Genomic DNA, 25,693 nt, shown 5'->3' on the forward strand with positions numbered 1-25,693 from the left:
GGATCATACCTGGATGTAAAGGTGAAGCCATTAAAGATCTGCTTCCGTTTCAGTTCTATCACAATAAAAGCGCAAAAACGTTTCTGCAATAGTTTGAAATTACCTTCAAAGATTAAATATATCCATCTGTAAATTACATTTATTTTTGAATTGAATTGAATCTAAGTTAAACACAAAAATAATTAGGTTTCGACGTTTTGGCTACACTGTAAAAAACATTTTATGACTCAACTTGACTCAGTCTAGTTTCCTTGTTTGACTCAGTTAAGTTCTGTCAACTTAAATTAAGTTCAAAACACTTCTATTCTGTAACTTCAATTAAGTTGACTTAACTGTCTTTTCCAATTATATTGATCTAAAAATGATTAGATTTTTTTTTTCAAGTTGACCCAACTTATTTAAGTTTTTACATTATTACATCAAGTTCACTTAACATAACATTTTATGTTTTTTTCTTTTACTTTTTAACTCATTTCTAAGTTAAGTTGGCTTTGCAATGTTTATTTTTTCACTCAATTTTTTTATGTTAAATGAGAAACACAAAGTTTTATGGACATTATTTTTATTCAAGTCAGGAAAATTTTCAAAATTCATACATGAAAATTCTGCAAATTTCCACCAAAAAAACAGAAACAAAATTCATTAAAAAAGAAAAAACCTTAAAGGACAGAAAATGAAATTGCAATATATTCGTTTATAGATTTTAAGCTAAAAATTCTGTTTCTTTTTCTTTGAAAAGAATAAATATTAGTTTATTGTACATATGAGAGATTTTTTCATAAATAAGGAAAGAAAAAGCAAATAGAAACAGAAGCTCCAGTGGCTGATCCTGTTTATATACAAATTAGTGTTAGCAGTGTAGCACAGCTAGCTGTGAGGAGAAGCTAGAAAAACATTTAGGTTTAAAAAAAAGTCAGGAAGGCAGTTGAAGCTGCATGAAAAAAAACATAAAACATAACATTATCATATTTGATTGTTCTTTCTCTTTTTCTCCCTTTTAAATATGTCTAATATTAAACAGATTGTTAAATTTCTTTGCAATTAAAAGAAATTGTAAAAAGGAAAAATAACTAGACGAGACAACAAATTTGATTTGAAGGCTGAGTTTCTGCACTTCCTGTTCTTCTCTGACTAATTATAGTTCACTTGATGCGTTTCCATGCTTTCCATCAGTTTACACAACTATTCTGTTTGCACGAAGTTTAAGTGAATAAATGGGGTAAAATAAACAGAATAAATAAAAAAGTTATTTTAAAATACTTTTCTCGCTCATATAATTGGAAATAAGAATGGGGCGTTAAAGCGATACTTTTAATTTGGTGAATCTGGTTCATTAAATTGCACAAAACGCGGATTGTTGACATTTTTGTGTAATGACAGGAAGTAATTTAGCTGCTCTGAGAAACACTGTGTGTCTTTTGTCACTGATAATGTCAGATTTGTTTGGCTCAGGAAATCTCTACTGTTGATTAGTTTTTAGCGCCATCGTCTGGCCAAAAAAGAAAAAAAAAGAAAAAAAGAACAACAACTTCAGTTTTTAAGTGACATATAAAGATACACCATTTTGTTTATAGTTTTAAATCTTGGTATTATGGAAAAAATGCACCTGGAACGTGATTTGATTTTTTCTAGTTATAGCAGGAGTTTCGTTGCTAATTGCACCATATAGGCTAATAATATTATTAAAAACCTAAATATCAAATCAGTGTTTTAAAATTTTTTCAATTTTAAAACATTTTTTAAAATTGACGTTTTAAAAAATGTTTTACATCATCTTATAATGTAATCCTTCATCAAAACCAAACCTGGAATGTTGCCTTGATTCTTCATGTGATTCTTGATTCAAATGTGGCCCGACTTAGCTTTTTATGTGGCCCTCTGGTCTCCAAATAACATAAATAAGTCCCTCCAGTTTTTCAACAAATCTGCAATACTCACTCAAAGTTCACACAAAATCAACAAATCCCCACATTTTTTCACATTTTTACTGCTAATTTTTTCTCAAAATTGGCAAAAAACTTTGGATTTAATTGATTGCTGCCTCAGCCTTACTTGAGGTCAAGTTATATTAGTGATCGATACAGCGATTAATAAAAAGTTAGGTTTAACATCATACATTAGCACAAATATCATAAAAATTTCAAACAAATATTTCTAAATTTGCACCACAAAACCTGTTATTTTGATTGCAAAAAAAAATAAAAATAAAAAAATAAAATCCTGGATGGACTGATCAGTGTGAAAAGATGATCAATATTTAATTTTAAGAAACTAATAGCTTTTTATTGACATTTTAACAGCTGCACTGGTTTTATCAGTACATCCTGGCACAGCCGGCCCTTTAAGAAAATTCAGATTTTTGATGTGGTTTTAATAGATGTTCATGCCTCCCCACAAACCCTTTTCTAATACCGGCCTGGGCGACTGCCCATTTGTTCCACTACCGTCTGAGAAAAGCAGATGATGAAGATGTACTTTTATTTTTCAGTACCACAGTGGGTCACCATGCACCAAATCAACAAAAGAGTAACTTCCTGAGAGGAAGTTTCGTTTGTTTACAGCAACACAATTTAACAGGGGTGTATAAACTTTTCAGAGTAAATTTAAATGTAAAAGTCAGACCCCTGGATCGGCAATACTTCTCTAACTCCATCTGAACTTCATTAGGAATAAGAAATGGTGTGGAAATTGCAAAGACTCAAACCCACTAAAAAAAAAAAAAAAGAAAAAATCAGCTCTGTGTTTGTCACCACTTCCTGTCAGCCTCATTCAGTCAGCAGAAAGAAATGTAACAGCAGCAGCTCTGAATGCAGGATGCAAGTGTGTGTGTGCAAAACACTGTGGGTGTGTTTTATACTTCAGCTGGTCAGAGCAAGAAGTCTAAGTTCACTGTTTAACAGCTGTTCCAAAAAGACAACAAAATAATAAAAAAATGCACTAATAAAAGCTTCAATTAGTGACCAACAACTAGGAAACACATTTAATCCAATCAGTTTTATTTCTCAATGAATGGAAGTAAGAAATTATATTTCTTTCAGCTGTAAACTGGAGAAAATCCAGTCTTTCGTCAACGGGATTCCAGTGTCCGCGTTTTGTGTCTCTCCGCCTCACATCCCTGAAGTTTTTTATGCCAACATAACAGATCTACCAGTTTTTCAAACCTCCGTCAAGTTAGTCAGAGAGAGAAAGAACAGCACCGGAAGTCAAGTTTACCTATCATAATAAAAGATTTTGTTTATTTTTTTTCCCTACCGTGATAATTTATTCACATTTGAAACTTGACATTTCAAATATGACACTAAACAAATAAATCACGCTAAGAAAAGGTAACATGCTTTCATATTTCATGTACTGATTTATGTATTTATATATTTTCACAACTGCTCAGCTTCACTGATATTCACTTATATGACAACATTATCTATAGGAAAAAAGTTACACATATTTAACAAAGACATAAAAAATAAAAACAAGAAAATAAGCATATGGAGAAAATTTAAATCCTACTAATTAAAAAATATGAAAGTTTTTTTGTTGTTTTTCTTTTTTTGCAATGCAATTTTATTTTAAAAAGACAACTTGATACAGAGGCTAATCACTTAACAATCATGTCCAAAATTAACCCACATCCATCTAAACCAGACTTTAGAAAGGGCTTACAATGGTAGTAGCCCAGGGCTCCAAGTTTGGGGGGCACCCATAGATATTAAAATTTTAATTTATTTTTAATTTTTTTAATGAATGCATGTTTTGTAGACTTTATTGTTTATGTAAGAATCAATACCATGTGAGTTGTATAATATTTTGGTATTTTTAAAAATATAAACAGTACTCAAGTACTTGAAGAATACAAATTAACGTAATTTATTTTGGCAACAACAGAAGTTGTTCGAAAACAACTTACTTAATAAGGACTTATTAAACCTTCCATCATCAGTTCATACCTAATTATTTATGAAACTACCTATTGATGTACTTTAATTTACAAAAGCAACTTTTTTTTCTTCTAATAAATCCGACCATTATTGTTATTATTATTATTATTATTATTATTATTATTATTATTATTGTTGTTGTTGTTGTTGTTGTTGTTAACAGGCTTTAAAATGTGTGGGGGGGTTTGTGCTACTTGCCTAAACGATCCAGCTGCCCTTTGAGATTTATTTTGAAAATACCAACCGGAAATCCTGTGGTTATTGTGTCGCGCCTCATTTTAACCACTTGTTGAGTGGAGCGCACACGGGAACCAGAGAGGGGCAATCTGGTTTGCAAACAAAGCGGGTGTCTTTATAAGGAGCCTCTTATTTATGAAAGCTGTTTGAATCGGAAACATCTTTCTTTAATTTTCCCGTTTCCGCTTCCTGAGCCTCCGGACTCCAGCAAACGGACACGAGCTGAAAATCTTGTGAAAGCTTCTTAAAAGTGGAGAAGATGATGTCTGGTGAAGAAGAGGCTCCAACTCCGCAGCAAGAACCGGAGCAGGTGAAGAAGACCGACGAACCTCCACCGGCCGCCGCTGCCGCCGAAGAAGAGGAAAAAGCCAAGCCGGCATCAGGCAGCGGCAGCCCCGCATCAGCTGAAGAGGAGAAGCCCATCACCTACCGGGCTCTGGTGCTGACGGGATACGGAGGCTGCGATAAGATCAAGCTGCAGGTGAAGAGCATGAAGAAGGCGTCGCTGAAGGCCGGGGAGGTTCTGGTTCGGGTCAAGGCGTGCGGGCTGAACTTCGCCGAGCTGCTGGGGAAGCAGGGGCTGTACGAGCTGCTGCCGTCCCCGCCCGTCACGCTGGGCATGGAGGGCTCCGGGGTCATCGAGGCGGTGGCGGAGGACGTGACGGACAGAAAAGTGAGTAACTGAACGCGTTCACTCGCCCACACGCACGGCCGGTTAGAGGATTTATGGGGGTCAAGGCAGGATTCAGGTTGGGGGCCCAACAGCCTCCATACCAGCTCTGAAATTCCTGTTATTGATCATTTTAATCATGTTTGCGTTTGGGTGTTAAAGCTGCAGTATGAAACTTTTATTTTAAAAAATGTTTTTTTTTTGTTTTTTTACATATTTGTTAAAACCGTCACCATGTTGTGACAGATTAAGACACAGATAATCTGTGAAAAGATGTATCTCCTTCCTGAGCTACTACTGCCATCTGGAAAAAAAGCATCAGTCCTATCCCAATAAGCAATAAATCAATTAACCACAGGATAAATTGAAATGAGCTCATTAATTTCAATTTGCATGATTTATCATTTTTCTCTTTTCGCTCTACCAAAAACAGGATGACGAAAGTCTTTTTAGTAAGTTTGTGAAGATCAACTTTGTTCAAAGAGTCTTCATAATTTATTTTATTTGTTGTTTCTGTTGTTTTGCTTATTTATTTTGGATATTTAAAATGTCTTCCAGTTCCAATGTTAAATGTTCATTAGAAAGTAAAGTTTATTAATCTTTGAGAACGTGTTCCAGAGTAATTACTTGGAAATGGCCTTAAATCAACAATATTGTCGTTTATTGTGATAAATTATGGGATAATTTATTGTTTAGCAAAATTTATTACCACTCCCAATCAAAAACCACCAATCAGAGCCAGGAGGCATCAATCAAGCTCATGTAGTAGCTGCTAAATGTGCCCAGTATGGAGAAACAACTTACCGTCATCAGTGGCTATGCTAACTAGCTTGATCTAAATCAATAAGTAAATCAAGATTATTTGTATAACACATTTCAGCAACAAGGCAGTTCAAATCATAAACATACAGTCACAAAAACACCACAGTAAACAAGTAAACATTATATTTTATTAAGTGCTATCATTACACATCAAAATGTTGGTCAATGTTTCATTCAAACAGGCGGGTTTTAAGTCTGACAAAACTTTAAAAAAATACTTTTTGAGTTAAAAAAAAGAGACTTGATCGTTTGCTTTTTGAATAATTGTGAGCCGTTCATGTACTGCGGGGCTTTTCTTCTGAAAGCTGTGTGGGATGAAGCTCTCTTCCTGCATTATGCTCCACTCTGGTCTTATGAAAGCTGCCACTGTCTGGTTTACGGCGCGGCCTTGAGGCCTTTTCTTTCCCTCACTCACAGCAGGAGCGCCTCATTTCCCTCCTTCCTTGATAAGAACTTTCCACATATTCATTTAAATTACTGCCAGGGCTGACATGTAAACAGATGGATCAGTTCTTAACCAGCAGATCGATAATGGCTGCTCTGTGTTCATCTAACATAGAACAGATCAGAGAGTATTAAAAGTGTTAGGACACATTATTTATTATTTGAGGCAACTTTTCATGAGGTGTTTGTTCATTTATACTGATCCACAGGTCAGTGGGTTGTCTGTTTCCTCAGGCATACTGTTTTTTTATTTTTATTATTTTATGGCATCTTATTGAAGATAAAAGCAGAGCTAGTCATGCTAACCTTGCAGCTTTTGCTAAAAGTTCAGCTACTTCCTCTGGTGGCTCAGACTGGAAGGAGCAAATCAAACCTCCTTACAATGCATTTCTCCAATTATATTAAAAATATATATACTTTATTGATCCCAAATGGAAATTTAAATGTTTTAGATCATGTTATTCAGGTTTCTTCAAAGAGTTGTTGTAGATACTTATGGCGCACATGTGTCAAACACGAGGCCCGTGGGCCAAATCTGGCCTTCTGCAGCTTTTTTGTGGCTCTTTAGACTCCAAATGACATCAATAAGTCCCTCCAGTTTTTCACAAATCTGCAAAATTCACACAAAGTCAACAAATTCCCACATTTTTTCTGATTTTTACTGCAAATATCTTTCCAAAATTGGCGAAAAACGTTGGGTTTAAGTGACTGCTGTCTCTGCCTCAGTGGATGTCAAGTTATATCTGTGTTCAATACGGCAATTAATAAAAAGCCACTTTTAACGTCAAATATCAGCTCAAATATAGTCAAAATTTCTTACAAATATTTCCAAATTAGCACCACAATATCTATGATTTTGATTTAAAAAACAATCACAAAATCCTGGATGGACTGATCAGTGTGAAAAGATGTTCAATGTTATTTAATTTTAAGAAACACTTATTAAATTCTAAAATAAACAGATATTTACTGATATTTTAACAGTTTTATGGATTTTATCAATGCATTCTGGCACAACCGGCCCTTTAAGAACATTCAGATTTTTGATTTGGCCCAGAATAAAAATGAGTGAAAATCATGTCAGCGGTTTTATTTTTAGCACAGCTAATGTTACAACAGCAAGATAAACGCTGGTAACTATGGCAACCGGTGACGGTTTAAAGGCCAATCGGCTCTTTCCGAATTGTTCGCCCATCCGCTGTGTTTACAAATAATTCCTCACAAGCTGTGGTAAGGAAGCATTTCCTGTAGCTGTCTGTGTCACAGTGAATCTGAAGAAGCCTCTGAAAGAAGACGCAAAACTTTGTTGCTTTTCCACGAGAGTTGGAGAAACACAATTTTGCAATTGCAGTGTTTCCATTAAATAAGAGAAAAATTTAAATAACATGTGAATAAGTTTATTCAGAAACATCATCCTCCAACTACTTCCTGTCGGGGTTTTTTGGTCTTTTTCAAAATTGCTGTTTTTCCAGAAAGCAAATTTATTTTCGCAATTCCAATTTTACAGTTGTTGTATAGCAGCGTCATGAAGAGCAGACTCAGGATTGTCCATAAAATTAGCTTAACTTATCTTAGTTTTTACACATAGAAAACACAAAATGTTCACATTTTGGTTTCCTGGATGTTTTTCTTTTTGCATTTACAAGGAACAGAATTTGTTGCAGCTATTAAATACACCAATGAACTGTTCTCATGCTACAACCACAAGCTTCAGTGAACTTCATAGGGTTTTATGTGATAAAGCTACACAGAGTGGCACACAATTGTGCATTGGAAAAAAAATACAACTTTTTCTGCAAATTAAAATAAAAAAAATTGTCGAGCATTTTCATTCAGCTTCCCTGAATCTGTACCTTTTGCTGCAGTTAGACTGCAACTGCAAAATAAAAATGCTATCTAAAGCTAGCAAACTGTTGACGCTTAATTGTAAATGTCAGCCGTTTGCAGAAATGCATAGTTGATGCACTTTGTCAGGTGTCAATACATGAAATGCATCTCTGAGCGAGACTTCACTTCTTGTTTTGAGGCCAAATTTAGATTTATTCTTGCTGACAAACTCTGAAACATTTTTCAAGCTTGATCTGAAGATCAGCAGTGCCAATTTTAGTGATGTCCTTAGAATAGTTTCAAGAACCTAGACTTTTTGCTGAAATCCATTATAGAGATGGAATACTGCGACCTTCCACTGCCTTAACAGACAAATAAAATACTAAAAGTTAAAAGTTCAATATGTTGGTTTTATTAAGTCTCTTCTTTTCCAAAGTTGCAAGAATCCAATAAACTGTTATAGACCTCTGTAGAAAAAACCACAGTAACCCAAAGTCAGATTTTGGCAGGAACTAGTTATAATTACTAAATTAAATTGATACATATGTAGTAAAAATACTTTTTATAGTATTTGTGCTACATTGCACAGTTGTACTTTTACTTGAGTAATTTTATTAAGTACCTCTACTCTTAGGTGAGTAAAATTTCTGGATTTTCTACCCACTAGAAGAAAAACAGACACACATCTGCAATTTTTGATGAAATTTATTAAGTTTTTTATTGACAGAAACTGATTTGCAAAAGATTCTTTCTCAGCATGATTTTTAATGCCGCACCACGTGAACAAACGCATTCACGTGTGATTTTAATCGCATTTCTTAAATAACGGCAACACTGCAATTGCGAAATGTAGTTTTTTCAACATTAGAGGAATATTGACAAAATTTTGCATGCATTTGTAATGGAAACAGTTACTTAAACTGTACCTCTGAGCTGTTATGTAATCTATATTTACGTCTCCAGTCATTGGACAGAAAGGTTGCAGCTGCATGTCTGTTCTACGCTAACTCCCTGCCTGCAGCAGGCTCTGCTCAATAATACTAAAACTGGAATGCAAACGCAGCTCATCATAATCAATGCATTTAAATGAACCAAAACAGTTCTGGTAGGTTTAAAACGAAGGGAGAGGCATACATTATCAACAACGAGTCCGACTGGCAGGAACAACTCTGCTTAATCCTCTTCCTGAACACCCAACCTGACCCTACTGATTGTTTTCAAATCATTGTTATGCTTTAAAAATAATCTGTCTTTGCTCTTAAAAAAAAAGAAAAAAAGAAGCAACATTGTCTTATTTGAATATTTTCCCATGTTCTGTAGCAAGTGTAGGAATAAGTTTGAAATGTTCTGTACTGGGTTTGGTTGTGCTATCATACATGGTTGACATGTTTGTTATCTAAGTTTTACCAAAGCTGCTCATTATCCCTCGCTGTCTGTAAAGAATTTCCCTCCCCCTCCTCTTTCTACACTCTCCCTCTCATTCCTTTTGCCATGTTTCCCCTCCGCTTTCTTAGAGCAGGATTCCTGTAAACACTGCAGTGCGATTTAGGGCAGAAACCTCAAAAGGAAGTACAGGAAGCAGTCGGAAATCCCAGCAGAGTTTGGGGCTAAAAATCTGAAACTTATCCACCCTGAAGATGTGAAGATTTGAAGAAAAATGGAGTTCGCCGCCGCCGCGGGTTGTTTGGCTTCGTTTTGTGTAAGAATTTGGGTGGGCCTTGCAGTGTGAGAGCAAAGAGCTGCAGACAATAACATAAAAGGATGCCAAAGTGTTTCTGGAGCGAGGCGGACCAGGACAGTGTCTCCAGATAAGGACTGCAGGGTGTGGCTGTTTCATAAAACATTTGAGAACGGGACCGACTGGCCGTGGAGGTCAGGATCCCTTTAAAGCTCATCATCGATTTCAGTGGAACTGGACAATAAATCTATAAATATACATGTATCACAACAGACGTGTGATCAGTATCAATACATAGATCTCATGTGATGTCACACTTCGGTCAACTTTGTAACTGGCAGCCATCTTGGCAGGCAGTTGCTGTGGAGTTGCTATGACAACAATAAACAAGCCACAAGCTTAGAAGTAGCTCTCGCCTCATTCCTAACTTATATACAAGTACCTTACAACTACTTGATTACTCTATGTAATACTAAGATAAATATCAGTGATATTTACTGTAGCACTTGCCACCGAATTAGCAAAATTAGCTTAGATAATGTAGCTTTTATCTGCTAGCTAAGACGGACCTGTAGTCTACGTGTTTGCTACTGTATTTACTTATTCTACTAGTTACCAGAAGCTTGTAGTTCACACAAAGAGTTTGTACAAATCCATTTAAGTTTATTGTTGTATGCACTCTTCGTGTTCACTAGAATGGAGGCAGCTTGTCCACAACATATTTTCCTTCTCCGTCTCATACAGATTGATCTCAACAGCAGCCATTTTGCTCATGTATCTTTCTCTCGCGCATTGGTCAAGAGCATCCACATGTCTTCTTCTTGTTGGTCTCGAAGACATTTGTCCGCTATGCATTGCTCATGTGCTTGCCTACTAAGATGGCGCGGATCACTTATAGAATATTCACTGAACTCCCAATCCAGAACCGCACAGCATTCTGGGAGACATAGGCAGAGGAAAGGCTTTAGTGACTCAATCTCTCAGGGCCAACTAAGCAAGGTTGGTGGAGTCAACTAACTCACTCATTCTTTGGTTACCTAGCAACCCACTCATTCTTTTGGTTACCTAGCAACCACCTGTTGAGTAACTTGCGCAGCAGCAGTTTCAGGTTTGGATGTTTTACAGTTTTCACCAGAACAGCCTTCAGGTTGTTGGGCCGTTTTAAGTCCCTGGTTCTGGTGCTGCTTTCCCAACAGGTGGTATCGGAAGAGATTACATTCCCCACAACAAACTCTGACTCTGTTTCTGTTAAAAACTAAAATCATCTCCTCTGTTTTGTTCATATTCATAATGAGCGTTTTGGCTACAGGTTCATCCGAGTATCGCAGATGTCAGGACTTTGACTTGTGCTGGGACTCTCGGTCACTAAATGTTAAAGTAGTGACTTATTAAAAATGCAGAACATTTATTAATTGTTGTGAAATAAAGCAAGCGTATTCAACTGACACGGATCTTATTGTTTACAAAATACGTTGACCATAACTCTGTAAAACAATCAATTCCCCAAATTTTTGGTGATATATGAATTTTTTTATTATGTTTTTCAAATCTATGATGATTTCTAAAACTTTTTAATGCAAAATTCAGATGAGGTTTTTTCTTTCAGTTCATTGTTGAGCATTAAGCATTTCACAGTAAAATTTACTTTGCCATTATTTTTTAATACAAAGTTAAATAGAATTAAAAATTTTCCATCAAAACGCTGAACACAAACTTATTCGGCGGCAGCGGACTTGTGACATGACTTGGAGGAAAATGACTTACGAGCATCTTTGTTGCCTACTTAATCCATCTCAAAGCAACTTAAACCGCTTATATTCCATCTGAAGATATAAATGCAGATGATATCCAACTTTCAATGGTTTTCAGCTCCTATAAATTACCAATGACCAATGTACCTAGTTTAATGGAAAAAGGGGAAAAAAATAGAATTCTGACTGTTTTCTTCTTTTCTCTTTCCTCCGAACTCTGACTTTTCATCTCGGAATTTTGACTTTCTTTTCCTCAAATTTCTGACTTATTTCTTTGGAATTCTTTTATTTATTTATTTTCAGAAATTCTTTCTTTCTTAGAAACCTGACTTGTTTTTTCAACTTTTCTCTATGAATTCTGATTTTTCTTTCTTTCTTTTTTTTTTTTGGCTCTTATTTATGACTTTTTTGATTTCCAACTTTTTTTTTTTTCTGAATTCCAACTTTTTCAACTTTTTTTCTGGTAATTATGACTGACTTTTTTTCTTGGATTTTTTTTTCAGAATTCTGTTTTTAATTGTTTTTACTTTCAATCAGAATAATAAAAAAGGCAGAATTTTTCTGTCTTCCGTTGTCCTAATCCTTTGCCATAAGTTTTCTTCTTTCTGCCTTTGCTCTGTTGCTGCCACAGACACAAAAGGCATGAAGGATCATTAAAATCATCTGGTTCTCCAAAGAAAGATTTTATAGTTAAACAAAAATATTAATTTCCATTGAACAGGAACAAATCAACATGTGTGCAATTGAATTTCATTCACTTGAACTGAATTGCTGTTATATATTTGTCAGTTTAGTCTGTTTGTTGCTGTATAGATTTTTGCAGAATCAAAATAAGAGTTCTCAAATGCAACCTATGATATTTTAAGTACTTTCATGTTAATTCTGTATTCCACGATTATATCTGGCTTGTTGGATGACCTTTCACTGCCCTTGACCTCCACACCTTATTATTTTTAGTGGGTGAGATTTTAAAGCTAATAAAAAGTGGTGAAGACATGGTGGTGAGAAGACTCAGGGAAAAGTGAATAATTGGTGTCACCATCCCAATATCTAGCAGCAATATTGCAATTACATGGTTTCCTGAGGTGGTGCAGTCTTAATGTTTCTAAATTAGATTTTTGTCTCGTATTGAAATGGTGTTATATTCTGAATTCAACTTCATACCCATGAATGACAAAATTGTGATGAATTATGGAGGCAAATAATATTAAAAATGTTCAAATCTCAATTTTAGTTCAAGTTAATTTCCAGTTGCGTTTTTTTATTTTATTTTAGATTAAATTGTCTGTGGTTCAGATCCTTTTATTTTTGGCTCAAACCAAAATAACATCTTCTGGTAGATTTTTATTGCAGATTTTATTGGATTGTTGGATATAAAACACATTTAAGATGGGTACAAATTGACGCATTCTTGCTAAAAAAAAGGAAGAGAAGGTGAAATTGGGTAAGACCAAAACTACAAAAATCTCAAATGGGGGGAAATGTAAACCAGCATACCCTGCTTGATACTTTGGATTCTCATAATGGATCATGCATCTTCGTTGGGCTACAAACGGCAAACCAAATCAAATTTCAGCATCATATTCTTTTTTTGCTACCAACTACTCCCTCATTTGCATTTATACAACTTATAGTGTGTATTTATTTAAGAAACTGACAAAAATCTAAAAAATCTACATAAAAATGACTGATTTCTCAACAGTCACTATTAGAAACTGTCATTCAGTAGTAAGAACTGTTTTTTCAGTTGCTGTTTTTGAACCTCTGAACGTAAAATCAGATCAAATGTAAACTAGGGGTGTTTGCCATTAATTTAGCATAGATGGCTCTCCTAGGAAAAAAACACGTGCTTAAACTGCAGTCATTGTAAATAGAAATTATTTGTATTTATTTATTCTACTACTTTGTAAACAAGCAGTCTCCTGCAGAACATACTGTATACAGTTTAAACCTCTGTGATAGGCAATCAAGATATATAGTCACACAAGATAAACGCATAAATATATAAAAACAGATTTAAGAATAACATACTGTACAGTAAGGACAAAATTACTACATAAACTATAGTGTGGTTATTAAAGGTAGTGTACTCTGGTCCACAGGAATGTGCAACAAAATAGGATAATTTAACATATTTTACAAAATGTGCAATAAAAACAGACTATTTACAAAGTGACAGTAAAACTGTGCAAATGGCATCAGAAACATAAACATACAGAGTTTTTTGGGAGCAGTGATGGTTATAAGGTCTAACACACGGTCTGCAACCTTTACAGTCCAAAGAGCCATTTTTGCCTTCTGTCCGGCTAAATAAAACTTGTTTAGAGTCACAAATGTGACGTGACCTTTTGAAAAAAAAAAGGCAACTCTTGATTCAACATCTCTAGCTGGGTTTGGTTTTAACAATATCATAAATGTGAAGTTTGTCAAAATGTGTTTGTTTATTCTTTTAACTTATTTTTGTTTAGTCAACAAGTTCTTTGTTCGGACATTTATTGATGTTTTAAGTTCTGTTATGCTGCTCTTGGCAGTTGGTGGTTACCATAGTGACCGGTAACTGGCAGCTCCTCCCCCTTTTTCCGTTGCCGTCGGTAACTGGAGCAGAAGCTTCTGGACTGATGTTAACCACCAACTTGATTTTGTCTTAGTGTGTCTGTCGAGAAGTCAACCTATTGGCCCTGAGACGAACATCGACTACAGGAAATGTGTTAAAGTACAACTATTTTATAAAAATTTTGGGGTTTTCAAATTAGGAAAAGTTCTTTCGCAAAAAGAGGATGAATAACTATTTTTAATGGGATGTTTTTTGTCTTTTTGTTTGGTTTTTTTTGTGAAAAAGGGACAGTAACCCAGGGCAGTGTTTTTCAGGTGTGTCCCAAAGACTTTTTTTAAAAATAATTTTTAGATTTTTAACGATTGCGTGTTTGACACATTGTACTTTTTATAGAAATTATCTGCCCGAATGAAGTGAGTTGTACTTTTATTTTTGGATTTTTATAACTCTAAATAATATTCAAGTATTTGGAAATTATGAAGCTATAGTGAAGTTTTTCTGGGAATAACATGGAGTTGTTAACTACAGGACGTATTAAACCTACCATGCATCAGTTCATACTCGCTGTTGTGACAACATTAATAGGGTTACCTATTAATGTTGTGTAATTTGCATTAGTATTTAGTAATTTTTCCGTAATAAGGGCTAATAAATACACAAAATGGAAACTCATAGAAACACAGTCGGCAATTAAAACATTACATTTTGCCGCCGTTACACATCAGGCTGTTGATTAATTATTAATTTGTTATGTTTCAAAAGCAACTCTAAACAGGTGGGTTTTTAGTCTAGATTTAAAGGAAGTCAGTGTTTCAGCTGTTTTGCAGCTTTCTGGAAGTTTGTTCCAGATTTTTGGCGCATCGAAGCTGAATGCGGCTTCTCTGTGTTTGGTTCTGGTTCTGGGGATGCAGAGCAGAACCAGAAGACCTGAGAGGTCAGGAAGGTTGCTATGACAACAGCAGATCTTTAATGTGTTGTGGTGCTAAACTGGTCAGTGATTCATAAACTAACAGTATTTTAAAGTCTATTCTCTGAGCTACAGGGAGCCAGGGGAAGGACTTTAGAACTGGGCTGTGATCTAACTTCCTGGTTTTAGTCAGAACTCCAGCAGCAGCGTTCTGGATCAGTTGCAGCTGGAGGATTGATTTGTTAGACAGACCTGTGAAGATGCTGTTCCAGTAATCGATGCAACTTCTCTGTGTTTGGTTCTAGTTCTGGGGATGCAGAGTGGACCAGAACAAATGATAAATGCATGGATGAGTTTCTCTAGATCTTGCTGAGCCATTAGTAATGTTCTTCAGGTGATAGAAGGCCAACTTTGTAACCATCTTTATGTGGCTCTGAAGGTTCAGGTCAGAGTTCATCACTGTCATGTTAATATTATTACTCTTAACTGCAACACCACCCAGACAAATCTGTCCTTTTCTCACCATACTGTCCGATTCTAGTGTTTATCTAAGACATCTAGCCACTTCTTTCATTGAGTGCGTCGAGGTTTGACCTCTTCCTCCGTTATTTAGAAGAAGTTTGTCCGGTTGGTTAGGGTGATTGTTAAATGTCTGGGCACGCCTTGCCGTGTAAAAAAAACTCTGTCAAAACATGTTTTTACAGCCCTGACTCCAGCGTCGCCTGCAGTCATTTAAGTTCATGCCATCATTTCAGGAACTTAAAGTGACGATCATGCAGTTTGGGTATCACCCTGCAAGGCAAAAATGTGTCACAAATTTCAGTGTCCAGATGCCGGATCAGATCAAAAACAGGGGAGTCATCTGAGGTGAAAGTAAAGAAACATTTGCAGTTACTAAAGAAGACTTACAACATATGAAAGCTCTGTTTATGTCTGTGGAAGAGCCATCTAATGTCATGAGTTGATTTCTGCAGGAAGTGGGTGTAGTCACTCGGCTACTAAAACTGTTGGGGAGGAAGCAGAGTAGCGTTCGCAATCAGATCACACTTTTCCTGTGTCCTTTGCTGTTTTGGCCTCTTTTCTTAACTATGATGATGGGGTTTTTTCCATTTTGAAGAAATGCAGAGCATAAACATTTTCCGGAAGCAAGAAAAGGATCCAACAAATGTTTTCTCAAAGCACTGTTTCAGTTTATGTTCAACTGTACAGAATTTGGTTAAAATTTTGGTTAAAGGTTAAATATTTGTTGAACTTGTAGTTAAGTTTTCCAAGTGACTTTCTGATTATCCTAAAGACTTTTAGGAAAATATTGTGTTGGCTGACGAGTCAAAATGTCAAAATTAATTTCACCAAGCTGAGTGACGTAGCTCAAAATTAAAATCTGATTGTTTTTAAGAACAGATCCAATTTCTGATTTTAATCTGATTTTATTTCTGCTAAAAAATTATTTACAAATATCAGAAAATATTTTAAACAATATTTTTTAAAAAGATGTTTTTAAATATGTTTCTAAAAATATTTTTTAAATATAATTTGAAATACTTTGTAAAATACCTTAAAATTATTTGTTTTTTAATATTTTAACAAAATATATATTTTTTTAATTTCAAAATATATTTTTTATTTTCAATAATTTCTTTTTGTGAGTTGTACAAAGGAGTATTAGGGCAATAATTTTTATTTAATTAAAAGAAGGTAGTCATAATATTGGCATTAAAAACACAATTTTACCTTAAGAATGTCTTAAAAATTTGAGGAAAAAGGCTTGAATAATTAATTTTTTTAAATGTTGAAAATCTCATAAAATTGCAAATTGATTTGTGATTTTACATTCCAAAGTTTTTTGAAACAATAAGTTCAGAAACATGAACTTATTGCCAAAAAATTGGTTGCTTTTAGCAGCGGTAAAAAGCCAAACGGAACAAAAACATGTAAAAATGGGAATGTTGCTCAATACTATAAAACCTTGTGAAATACACGCCTCACAGCCACAGATTACCAGAAGTCATCAATTTCCTTTTTCTCTTGTCTTTCGCACCATTTCATCAGGTAGGAGATCGTGTCATCGCCATGAACCGCCACGGGATGTGGCAGGAACTGGCGGTTGTTCCCGCTAACCGCACCTTCCCCATTCCAGACGGGATGAGCTTTGAGGAAGCCGCAGCTCTGCCCATCAACTACATGACGGCCTACATGATGCTGTTCGAGATGGCCAACCTCCGGCCGGGGAAAAGCGTCCTCATCCACATGGCTGCCGGTAAGAGCATGGACTTTATGCATTTTAAGTTGTTGACCTTATTTTATATTTTCTAAGCTTTATTTTCCTGTGTGGAGGTGGGGAGTATCCAAAAGGTGTATTAAAGTAAGAGTGGCACTGCTTCAACATACTTTTACACGTATGTGGCCATCAAAAAAATTACTTGAGTAAAAAGGTTTTGGTGAAAAGTTTCCTCGCGTATTAATTAGTTTGATCAAATTATTGATATTTGATATTTAAAAATTACATCATCAGGTGTTAATTAATTCATTAATTCACATAAGTAACAAAAATTAATGAAATCAGACAAATTATACTTTTTTTTTCCAATTCGTTTTTTTTCATTTTGAACTTTTTGAACTTTTACCAAAACTTGTGTTTTGTGTCTGTTTGTTGTGGACATTTTTTTTTTTCATTTTTTTTTTTCATTCAGTGAAGTAGAGAATCCAGAAGCAAGAGTAGAAATACTTCATAATGAAATTACTTGCATAAAAGTAAAAAGTACAGCATAGTAAAAATACTCCTAAAAGTGCATTTTCTTTTTCAAAAAAGTTACTCAAATCAATCTTATTGAGTAAATGTAACTCTGATGGTATGCTGTTGGTTACGTTGTATGTCAATTTATTGATTTTAAATTAATAATAGAAAAAAGTGGAATTAGATAATTGAAAATTGACCTTATAGTAATACTTAACAGCAAAGCTATATTTCTAGGTATTTTGCAGACTTAAGTTAAAAAAAATGAACTTTCACCTTAAATTTGCTTGCTGTTCCTCATTAAGCTAAAGCAATAATAAGCTTAGCTTTAACTTAATTTGATCAACTAAAACGTCCGATTTTGAGACAGTTGGAGAAATAGGGAGCAGAATTACACCTAGAAATTTAGTGTTGCCTTCACAGCCGTCTTTTCATTATTGCAGGATGATGATTTACACAAAACGATAAACGGTGTGATACAGTAGATCTTAAAGTTGCACACACCTCAGTTAAAATGGAAGTTTAAATAAATAACCTAGGATTAGGTTACTTACTTGAGGTTTAAAAAGTCTCTGCAGCAACAACTTCACATTTTTTGTCAACATTGTTTTTCTCTGTCTCCTGAAGAATTGGCTTACAAATCATGATTTTGTTTTTGAGAAAATCCCAAATGATTTGTCGCTTAGCTGGCAAAATATTTTAACTTTCGTCCTAGTTGAAGTTTTTAATTATATAAAAGATAAATAATAATGTTCTAGAGGAACATTTCCTCCAATCTCCAAGGCAAAATAATTTGAGTCACCAATCACTCAATAAAACTACTTTGAATGTCATTACTGTAGTGAAAAGTCATCAGTCGTGGTCAGAACTGAGGCTGTAGTGCGTGTGTGCGTGTGTGCGTGTGTGTGTGTGCGTGTGTGTGTGTGCGTGTGTGTGTGTGTGCGTGTGAGGGTGTGTGCGTGTGTGTGTTATTCATAAAAGGGCAGCCTGGATTGTTATCAGACTTGGTTCCTTTGGCAGCATGTGACATTTAAAGCAACCAGACATTAATATTCTCATAGGTCCAAATGTGTGCAGAATATGTTAAACTGATGCCTGTGATGGATCACAGTATGTTGAATAAAAATGATGATGAAATGTATCTTCAGCAGTTTTTTTTATATACTATCTGAACAAGTAATTTAATTGCCAATTGATCAGATAGATATTTTTAAAAACAAAACTCAATTTCTGTAGGATTTTATTGAAGTAGTATTCTCCTTTAGATGTCAGCAGATCAAACAGCAATGACACTGTTTTATCTTATCTTAATTTATATGTATTATTGCTATAATAACTTAACTTTAGCTTAATTTGCTTAGCTCCCTTAGCTTAGCTTTAATTTTGCTTCATTAACTTGGTTTTAGTTTAGCTTCTTTAACTTGGATTTAAATTAGCTTTAGCTTGTTTTGTCTAATGAGGCTTAAGTATTGGGTTACTGTTTAAGTTACTCTCCTATGCTACAGATTAGCTTGTTGCTGAATTTTGTCTTAGAGTTGCTTCTTTAACTCAGATTTAACTTAGATTTACCATAGCCTCCCTTGGCTAGCTCCACTTCATCTTACCTTGCTGTATTTCAGCTTAGCAAACCCGTCTTAGCTTTAGCTACTTAGCTTAGATTGTTAACTTATATTTCTTGTCTTAACCTAGCTTTAGCTTAGCTCTCCTAGCTTAAGCTTACCCTACTTGGCTTTAGCTTAGCTTCCTTAACTTAGGTTTGCACTCTTATCTTGGATTTAGTTAAAGTTAGCTTTAACTAAATCTGACAACAACATAGTTTAGCTTAACTAATTTAGCTTTTTAAACTTTGTTTTAAACTAGATTTAATTTAGCCTTGTCTTACCATCCCTAATTTAGTTTTAGTTTACCCTGCTCCAGCTTACCAGCTTAAATTTAGCTTAGCTCCCTTAGCCTAGCTTCAGATTAGCTTTCGTAAGTTAAGTTTGCACTACTAACTTGACTTTTGCCTTTTTCCTTAACTTAGCTTTAGCTTAGCTTTAGCTCACTATCTTCAACTCATTTTTATCTTGGCTTCCTTAGGTTGGTTGTAATTTCGCTTATTGACTTAGCTTTAGCTTCAGCTTTTGATGTATACATTTGTCCTAGTGCTGGGTGTCTGCTGTTTGTTGCTGGTTTTGACAGTAGCTGAAAATAATGTAAACTGCACTGACATTCATGACCCGGTCTCAAAGAACGGGTCATAAATATCAGCGTTGGAACTGTGATTTATGAAAAGTTATGTAGCATAATTGAGCTTGTGCTAATTGAATTTCATTTAAAAAGTTCCACTTGTTTTGGTGCTAACAGTTTATTCCTGCACTTTCATTACATTTTCTTCATATTGAACCTAAATTATGGCGTTGTCAGAATTTGTTCATCAAGTTGCGTTGTTTGGATTTTTCCGACTTATAAATCAAATTTTAGCTTCTGAGTACTGATTGAATGCACTATAACATACAGACAATTTGGATAAGAACATGGTTTCCATGAATAACTTTATCTAATGAGTCAGGACAGAAGAACTGATGCAGAATAATTATTCACCAAATTGGTTATTTAATTCGAGTGATTTATTCTTGGAATAGTTTGTGTACTTTTCAAGAAGTACATATCGGTATGTAGCTTTTTGATTTATGAAGCTCAGCATTTACCATAATATCAAAGTGCCAGTAAACCCCATCAGAGACGAAGTATGGGCCAGTTTTCCTCGTCTCTCTGCCTTCGTGTCACCTGACCTTCATCATCTTCGCTCTCGAAGGCTACCTGCTGGTGCTAAGCAACTAGATGTTTGGTAACTGACCTGTACAATTCATCTGCAAAAGGCCTGGGTGATGAAAAGGCCAAGAGGGATAACGGGTGAACCTGGACACCCAGATGACCTGCTGAAGGCTATGTTACCACGGAAACCGAATAAACTGATGCTGAAACCGAAGAGCACACACTTTGGTTTCAGCATCAGTTTATTCGTTTTCCAAGCTTTTAGCAGATGGAAAAATCACACCTCCAACCCAAACAGACCTGGATGTAATTTAATAAAACTGTTATTGAGCTTTTTTATATGTATTATATCAATGTATAACCAGATGATTTTTGTTAATTTATGTTTGCAAAGCTATTTTCAATTTTCCATAAGTGTTAGCGAATCTCTGAAGTTTTAAATTTTAGTTTTAAACCTGTAAATTGGAGATATGACTATTTAGAAGGTGTGTTATTCAGAAAACGTTTCCAAAAATAATATATATGCAACAGATGTGCCATAACTTTCTCCAGCTGAACAGAAACAGAAATGGGAACAATCTAGAGTTGGCATACAGCTTTACTTATTACAGCTAGACTGCAAAAACACAAAATCTTACCAAGTAAATTTGGTCTACTTTCTGGTGTAAAAATCTTAGATCACTTGAAATGAGACAAAACTAACTTACAAGCAACTTTTCAGGAAGATATAGGAGCTTATTTAAGTCAGTAATTCCTTAATATTGATGAAAAGTTGCTAGCTCCATTGGTAGATTATTTCACTTATAAAAAGAATTTTTTTCTATGTTATAAGTGAAATAATCTGAACTAATATTCTCGGAGCTGAACCCTCAGTCGCATGAAGACGGTTACAAAGTCGGCCTTCTACCACCTGAAGAACATTTCAAGGATTAGGATTAATGTCTCGGCAGGATCTAGAGAATCTCATCCATGTGTTTATCTTTCGTTGTGGTCCACTCTGCATCCCCAGAACTAGAACCAAACACAGACGAGCACCATTTAGCATCTATGCACCATAGATCTGGATCGAACTTCCAGAAACAGAACTCAGCAGAAACAGTTCCTTTAAATCTAGACTAAAAAATAACTAGAGTTGCTTTTGGGTCACATAATAAATGGACCATGGACCAACATATTTCAATTGCATTTTGGCAATTGACAAAATGCAACGTCTGTTACAGGTTTTCATAATTTTTGACTATATGATGGGTTTCGACTGACTTGTTGCTGAAATGTGCTTCACAGACAGACTGGACTGACTGATATAAAATCATACTCTTGGTTTCTATGCAGGTTTTTAAATTCAAACAGGCTGCAGTGAGCCAGGATGAAGTTTTCTAAAAATGATCAGCAGAGTGCAGATGTAACCACACAGATGCAGTTTTGTAATCACAGTGCAGAGCATTTGAAACTGCACCTTAACCAAAAAAACAAACCGCCTTCCTGATGGTGCCAGTCTCATCTGTGTGTGCACATCTGTAGGTGGCGTGGGAATCGCTGCTACCCAGCTGTGTCAGACTGTGCAGGATGTGACGATTTTCGGCACCGCTTCCGCTTCCAAACACGAGACCATCAGCCAAGGTGGCGTCACTCACCCCATCGACTACCGCACCAAAGACTATGTGACTGAGGTCCGCAAAATCAGCCCAAAGGGTGAGAAAACAAAACGGTTTTACTGCTCTGAAACAGAACATTCCTATTTTCTGCTGACGGTTTCTTTTCTTCTCTCTTTTATCTGCAGGAGTGGATATTGTCCTGGACCCTCTTGGTGGCGCCGACACTCAAAAAGGTTTCGGTTTGCTAAAACCTCTGGGCATGCTTATCGTCTTCGGTAAGTCATCGCATCTGAAGGAAATATTTTAGTTTAGTTGTTTGTTTTTAGCAATGCTCTGTACACAACAGCTATTATTATTTTTATTTAATTTTAATTGTTTAGTCTGCTTATAAATACAATATAAGAAATAAGTGGATTATTCTTATATTTAATGGCGCCAAAGGAACTCAAGTCCAGTTTTGTTTTCTTACACTTTTATATTAAATGTTATTAATGCACACATCACTTTTATTGAAGAACAACATATGTATTTGATATTTACATTTGAAAATGTTGTATTTAATGACATAACCAGTTGTTTTCTTTAAGAACATACTGTGATTGTATTTTGCAAAGTTTGAACAAATATAATGGCTGGAACTGATGGTTAAATGAAGTTGCATTAAAGCCATCAACCATCAAGAGCTAAGCAAGAAAAATAAAAATTACAATTGTTTTCACCATTTGTTACTTTGATACAATTCCTCTCATTCATGCAAACAATCACAGAATTTTCATAAACATTTTAAGATGCTCAAATAAACTTTAATCGCCGTCTCTGACCTTGTTCCCTTAAGTTGAGTTGCTTTTTATCCGTTTTGCTGTTAATCTTTTCATTTATTATTGTTGACATTCTCTGGTAGAGCTGTGTTCTGTTACCATAGCAACCTTCACCAGAAAGTTACCAAAATAAAAGTATAGAACTTTAACAGTACTTACTCTGTTGGCCTTTGCACATTAAATTGTACTTACACAGATGATTCTACCTTTCTGTGAATTTCACTCATGGTATAAAATGGATCGTTTGAACGGATCTTTAAAGTGAAATAATCCTGAATTTTTCCCTCAAATAGCCGCAAAGTAGCATTAATATAAACAAACAGCCTCTGTTAAAACCTTCAGGTCGCTCAGCTGTTATCTCTGAATTCTGGATTCAGAGTGCCAACATTTAAACGGCCGTTTAGATTTTGGTTTCATCTCTCCATGGATCCAGGAGCAGCCAACTGTGTGACGGGCCAGAAGAAGAACCTGCTGGCCATGGCGAAGACCTGGTACAACCAGCTCACCCTCAACACGCTGAAGCTGATGCAGACCAACAAGGCCATCTCTGGCTTCCACCTGGGCTACATCCGGGATGAGGAGCTGTTTGAGCGGACTCTCGTTAAGCTGCTGGAGCTGTACCAGCAGGGCAAGATCAAGCCCCATATTGACTCCCGCTACCACTTTGAAGAGGTTAGTCTGAAGAAATATTCATGTAGGAATTGCTTGGCCTGTCAACATTTGAATGCACAGGTAACGCTAAACTTGTTTTTCTTCATTGCTGTTGAATTATCACTGTTAAAGGGGACCCATCATTTTTGTTCTTCCATTTCTTCCATTTGGGTCTCAACTGAATCAGATTTCCTTTTATTGTCATTATGCACAACAAAAGTTAAAAAAAATAGCAACTCTCGTAGGAAAGTCAAATAATTGAATAAAATAATAATAAGAATATCTCAGTAAATATAAAATATAGTAGGAACACGGAACAACTGGGTTGTTAAAAAAATAAATGATCAGGTTTTAAATGGATTGGCTGTGTTCTTAAAACAGCCCAAGTGTTTAAAAAAACACACACACAAAAACAGTTGTTCTTTGGTAATAAGTTAAAAAAATTTTGGTGTCTGGAAAATGAGCCGTTTCGAAAACCTCTCCATTACTGATTACACCAAACGCATCACAGAACGCCACAGGAAATCATTCCTGCCTCTAGCTATCAAAATATACTACCCCCAACTCTTTAACTTCAAGTTTACTCTGGACTCTTCTGTAGATTTATTAATAGATTAACACATTTCTATGTACATACCTGCTGTTATTTTATTTATTTTATATATGGGTCATTATATGCAATTTAAATTACATATAACAACTAATGTGTATATTTTTTAAATAAAATTTATATATTTTATTTGTTTGCTAATACTTTTACTCTTTGGATGGAGTAGTTTGTCAACAAATAAGCAATTTGGATGTAAAAATAAAGTATATTCTATTCTGTTGTTGAGTCACATTCCATGGGCACTGCCTGTTACCTAGCAACGGCAGCCAAGCCCCACCCGTCGCCTAGCAACCAAAGCAGAGTTTCAAAGGTTTGGTCAACTAGTTTTACTGCTGCATGCGCTATTCAATGGCGGCTGGAAAAGAAAAATGTTTTTCTTTTGTTGTTGGTTGAATGACTTTGTTTAAAATGGTCATAGTCCATAGACTTGTCCTAATCTGTTCAAGGAAGCATAATTTACTAATGATAATTCCAGGTTTTGACCACTATGGTTAGGTTAGCAAGAACTTAAAAATTGTAAGCTGAAGAACTAACTGGAGGACTTTTACATTTTTCTGTAAACTGTCATTTAAATCAGAAATATATATATAATATACATGCTGCAAAATCACAAAATCTGGATCAAATCAGTAATTTTGATCCAGTTTCTAATGCAAATATCTTGGTGCGCTTAAAATAACGCAAAACTAACTTATATCTTTTCAGCAAAGTAGGAGCTTGTTTTAAGTGAATAATCTCTAGTGACAGTTTCTACCCCAAAACATTGCTTTGCTCTATGATGATCAAAAAGAGTGAAAGTTTTTTTTTTAATGATTAGGGTTCATGGTCACATCCTTTTCTTTATTCCCAGGTGGCTGACGCCATGAAGCGCATGCACGATCGTCAAAATATTGGGAAAGTCATCCTCCTTCCTGAGCCCAAGAAGAGTGAAGAGAAGAGTGAAGAGAAGACCGAATCGAACGCAGAGGCAGCGGAAAACGTGGAAAAAGCGGAAGCTGCCGTCAGCGAGAAGAAAGAGGATGCCGCAGAGGAAGTTGAAGCAGGAAAGGATTGAGTAAGAGAATTCATTTCGGTGGCGTTTCCAGCACTTCCTCCACAAATCTGTCCCGTTTTTGTTTTTTTTTTTAAGGAGAAAAAATGTCTTGAATTTTGTGATTTTTGTCAGTATTCAGCTGTTTGTCTTTGTTGTGCAATATGTCAATAATGTTGTCTGGTTGGGAACACTTGTTTGTTTTGGAAATAAAAGTTCACTTTATTCTGATACATATCTGAAGAATCATTTATTGTATTAACAGACAGCGTGGGGAAGCAGCTCTGAAACAAACCAACGCTGGTACCATTTGCATGAAACCGAACTTTGATGAATGACTAAGATGCTCGAGATGAAGAGCTTCACATAAACAAACTGAAGGACTGTGTCTGGCTGTGCTGACGGCAGGCCACGGTCATGTTTACCCACCGAATCAACAACCAATACTGAAAACTGTTGGGAAACTTCACATCACCACTGCAAATCCAACTAAAAACATGTAAAATCCAAGAATGTTCAAAACACAAAGGAAGAATGCAACTGAAAAGGACAAAAGTGATGTAAAATAGAAAAAATAATTCAAAGAAAGTACTTCTTATAATTCCAGGAAGTATCATAAAAATGGAAAAGTAAGTTTCCACAGTAACAATAGCAGTTTAAAATATATAATAGA

General features: G+C 35.3%; 1 protein-coding gene across 1 annotated transcript; it reads left to right on the forward strand.

Moving 5' to 3' along the window:
- The first annotated feature begins 4,217 nt into the window (after window positions 1-4,217).
- Window positions 4,218-25,253, forward strand: LOC103153391 (synaptic vesicle membrane protein VAT-1 homolog). The gene is made up of 6 exons (XM_007574302.2): window positions 4,218-4,845; window positions 16,875-17,082; window positions 21,838-22,008; window positions 22,097-22,186; window positions 23,163-23,401; window positions 24,841-25,253. Exons 1-6 carry the CDS (start codon window positions 4,432-4,434, stop codon window positions 25,042-25,044), a joined length of 1,326 nt encoding a protein of 441 aa, XP_007574364.1. The 5' UTR covers window positions 4,218-4,431; the 3' UTR covers window positions 25,045-25,253.
- The last annotated feature ends 440 nt before the right edge of the window (window positions 25,254-25,693 follow it).

Source organism: Poecilia formosa, unplaced genomic scaffold (genome assembly GCF_000485575.1).
Source record: "Poecilia formosa unplaced genomic scaffold, Poecilia_formosa-5.1.2 Scaffold348, whole genome shotgun sequence".
Taxonomy (NCBI): Eukaryota; Metazoa; Chordata; class Actinopteri; order Cyprinodontiformes; family Poeciliidae; genus Poecilia; species Poecilia formosa.

What these genes read in the sequence shown, in the direction of transcription:
- LOC103153391 (XM_007574302.2), top strand. Translation starts at nt 4,432, where the DNA reads ATGATGTCTGGTGAAGAAGAGGCTCCAACTCCGCAGCAAGAACCGGAG. An exon ending in AGGACGTGACGGACAGAAAA is followed by an intron (nt 4,846 to 16,874) that starts GTGAGTAACTGA and finishes CCATTTCATCAG; the next exon opens with GTAGGAGATCGTGTCATCGC. An exon ending in CCCGCTACCACTTTGAAGAG is followed by an intron (nt 23,402 to 24,840) that starts GTTAGTCTGAAG and finishes CTTTATTCCCAG; the next exon opens with GTGGCTGACGCCATGAAGCG.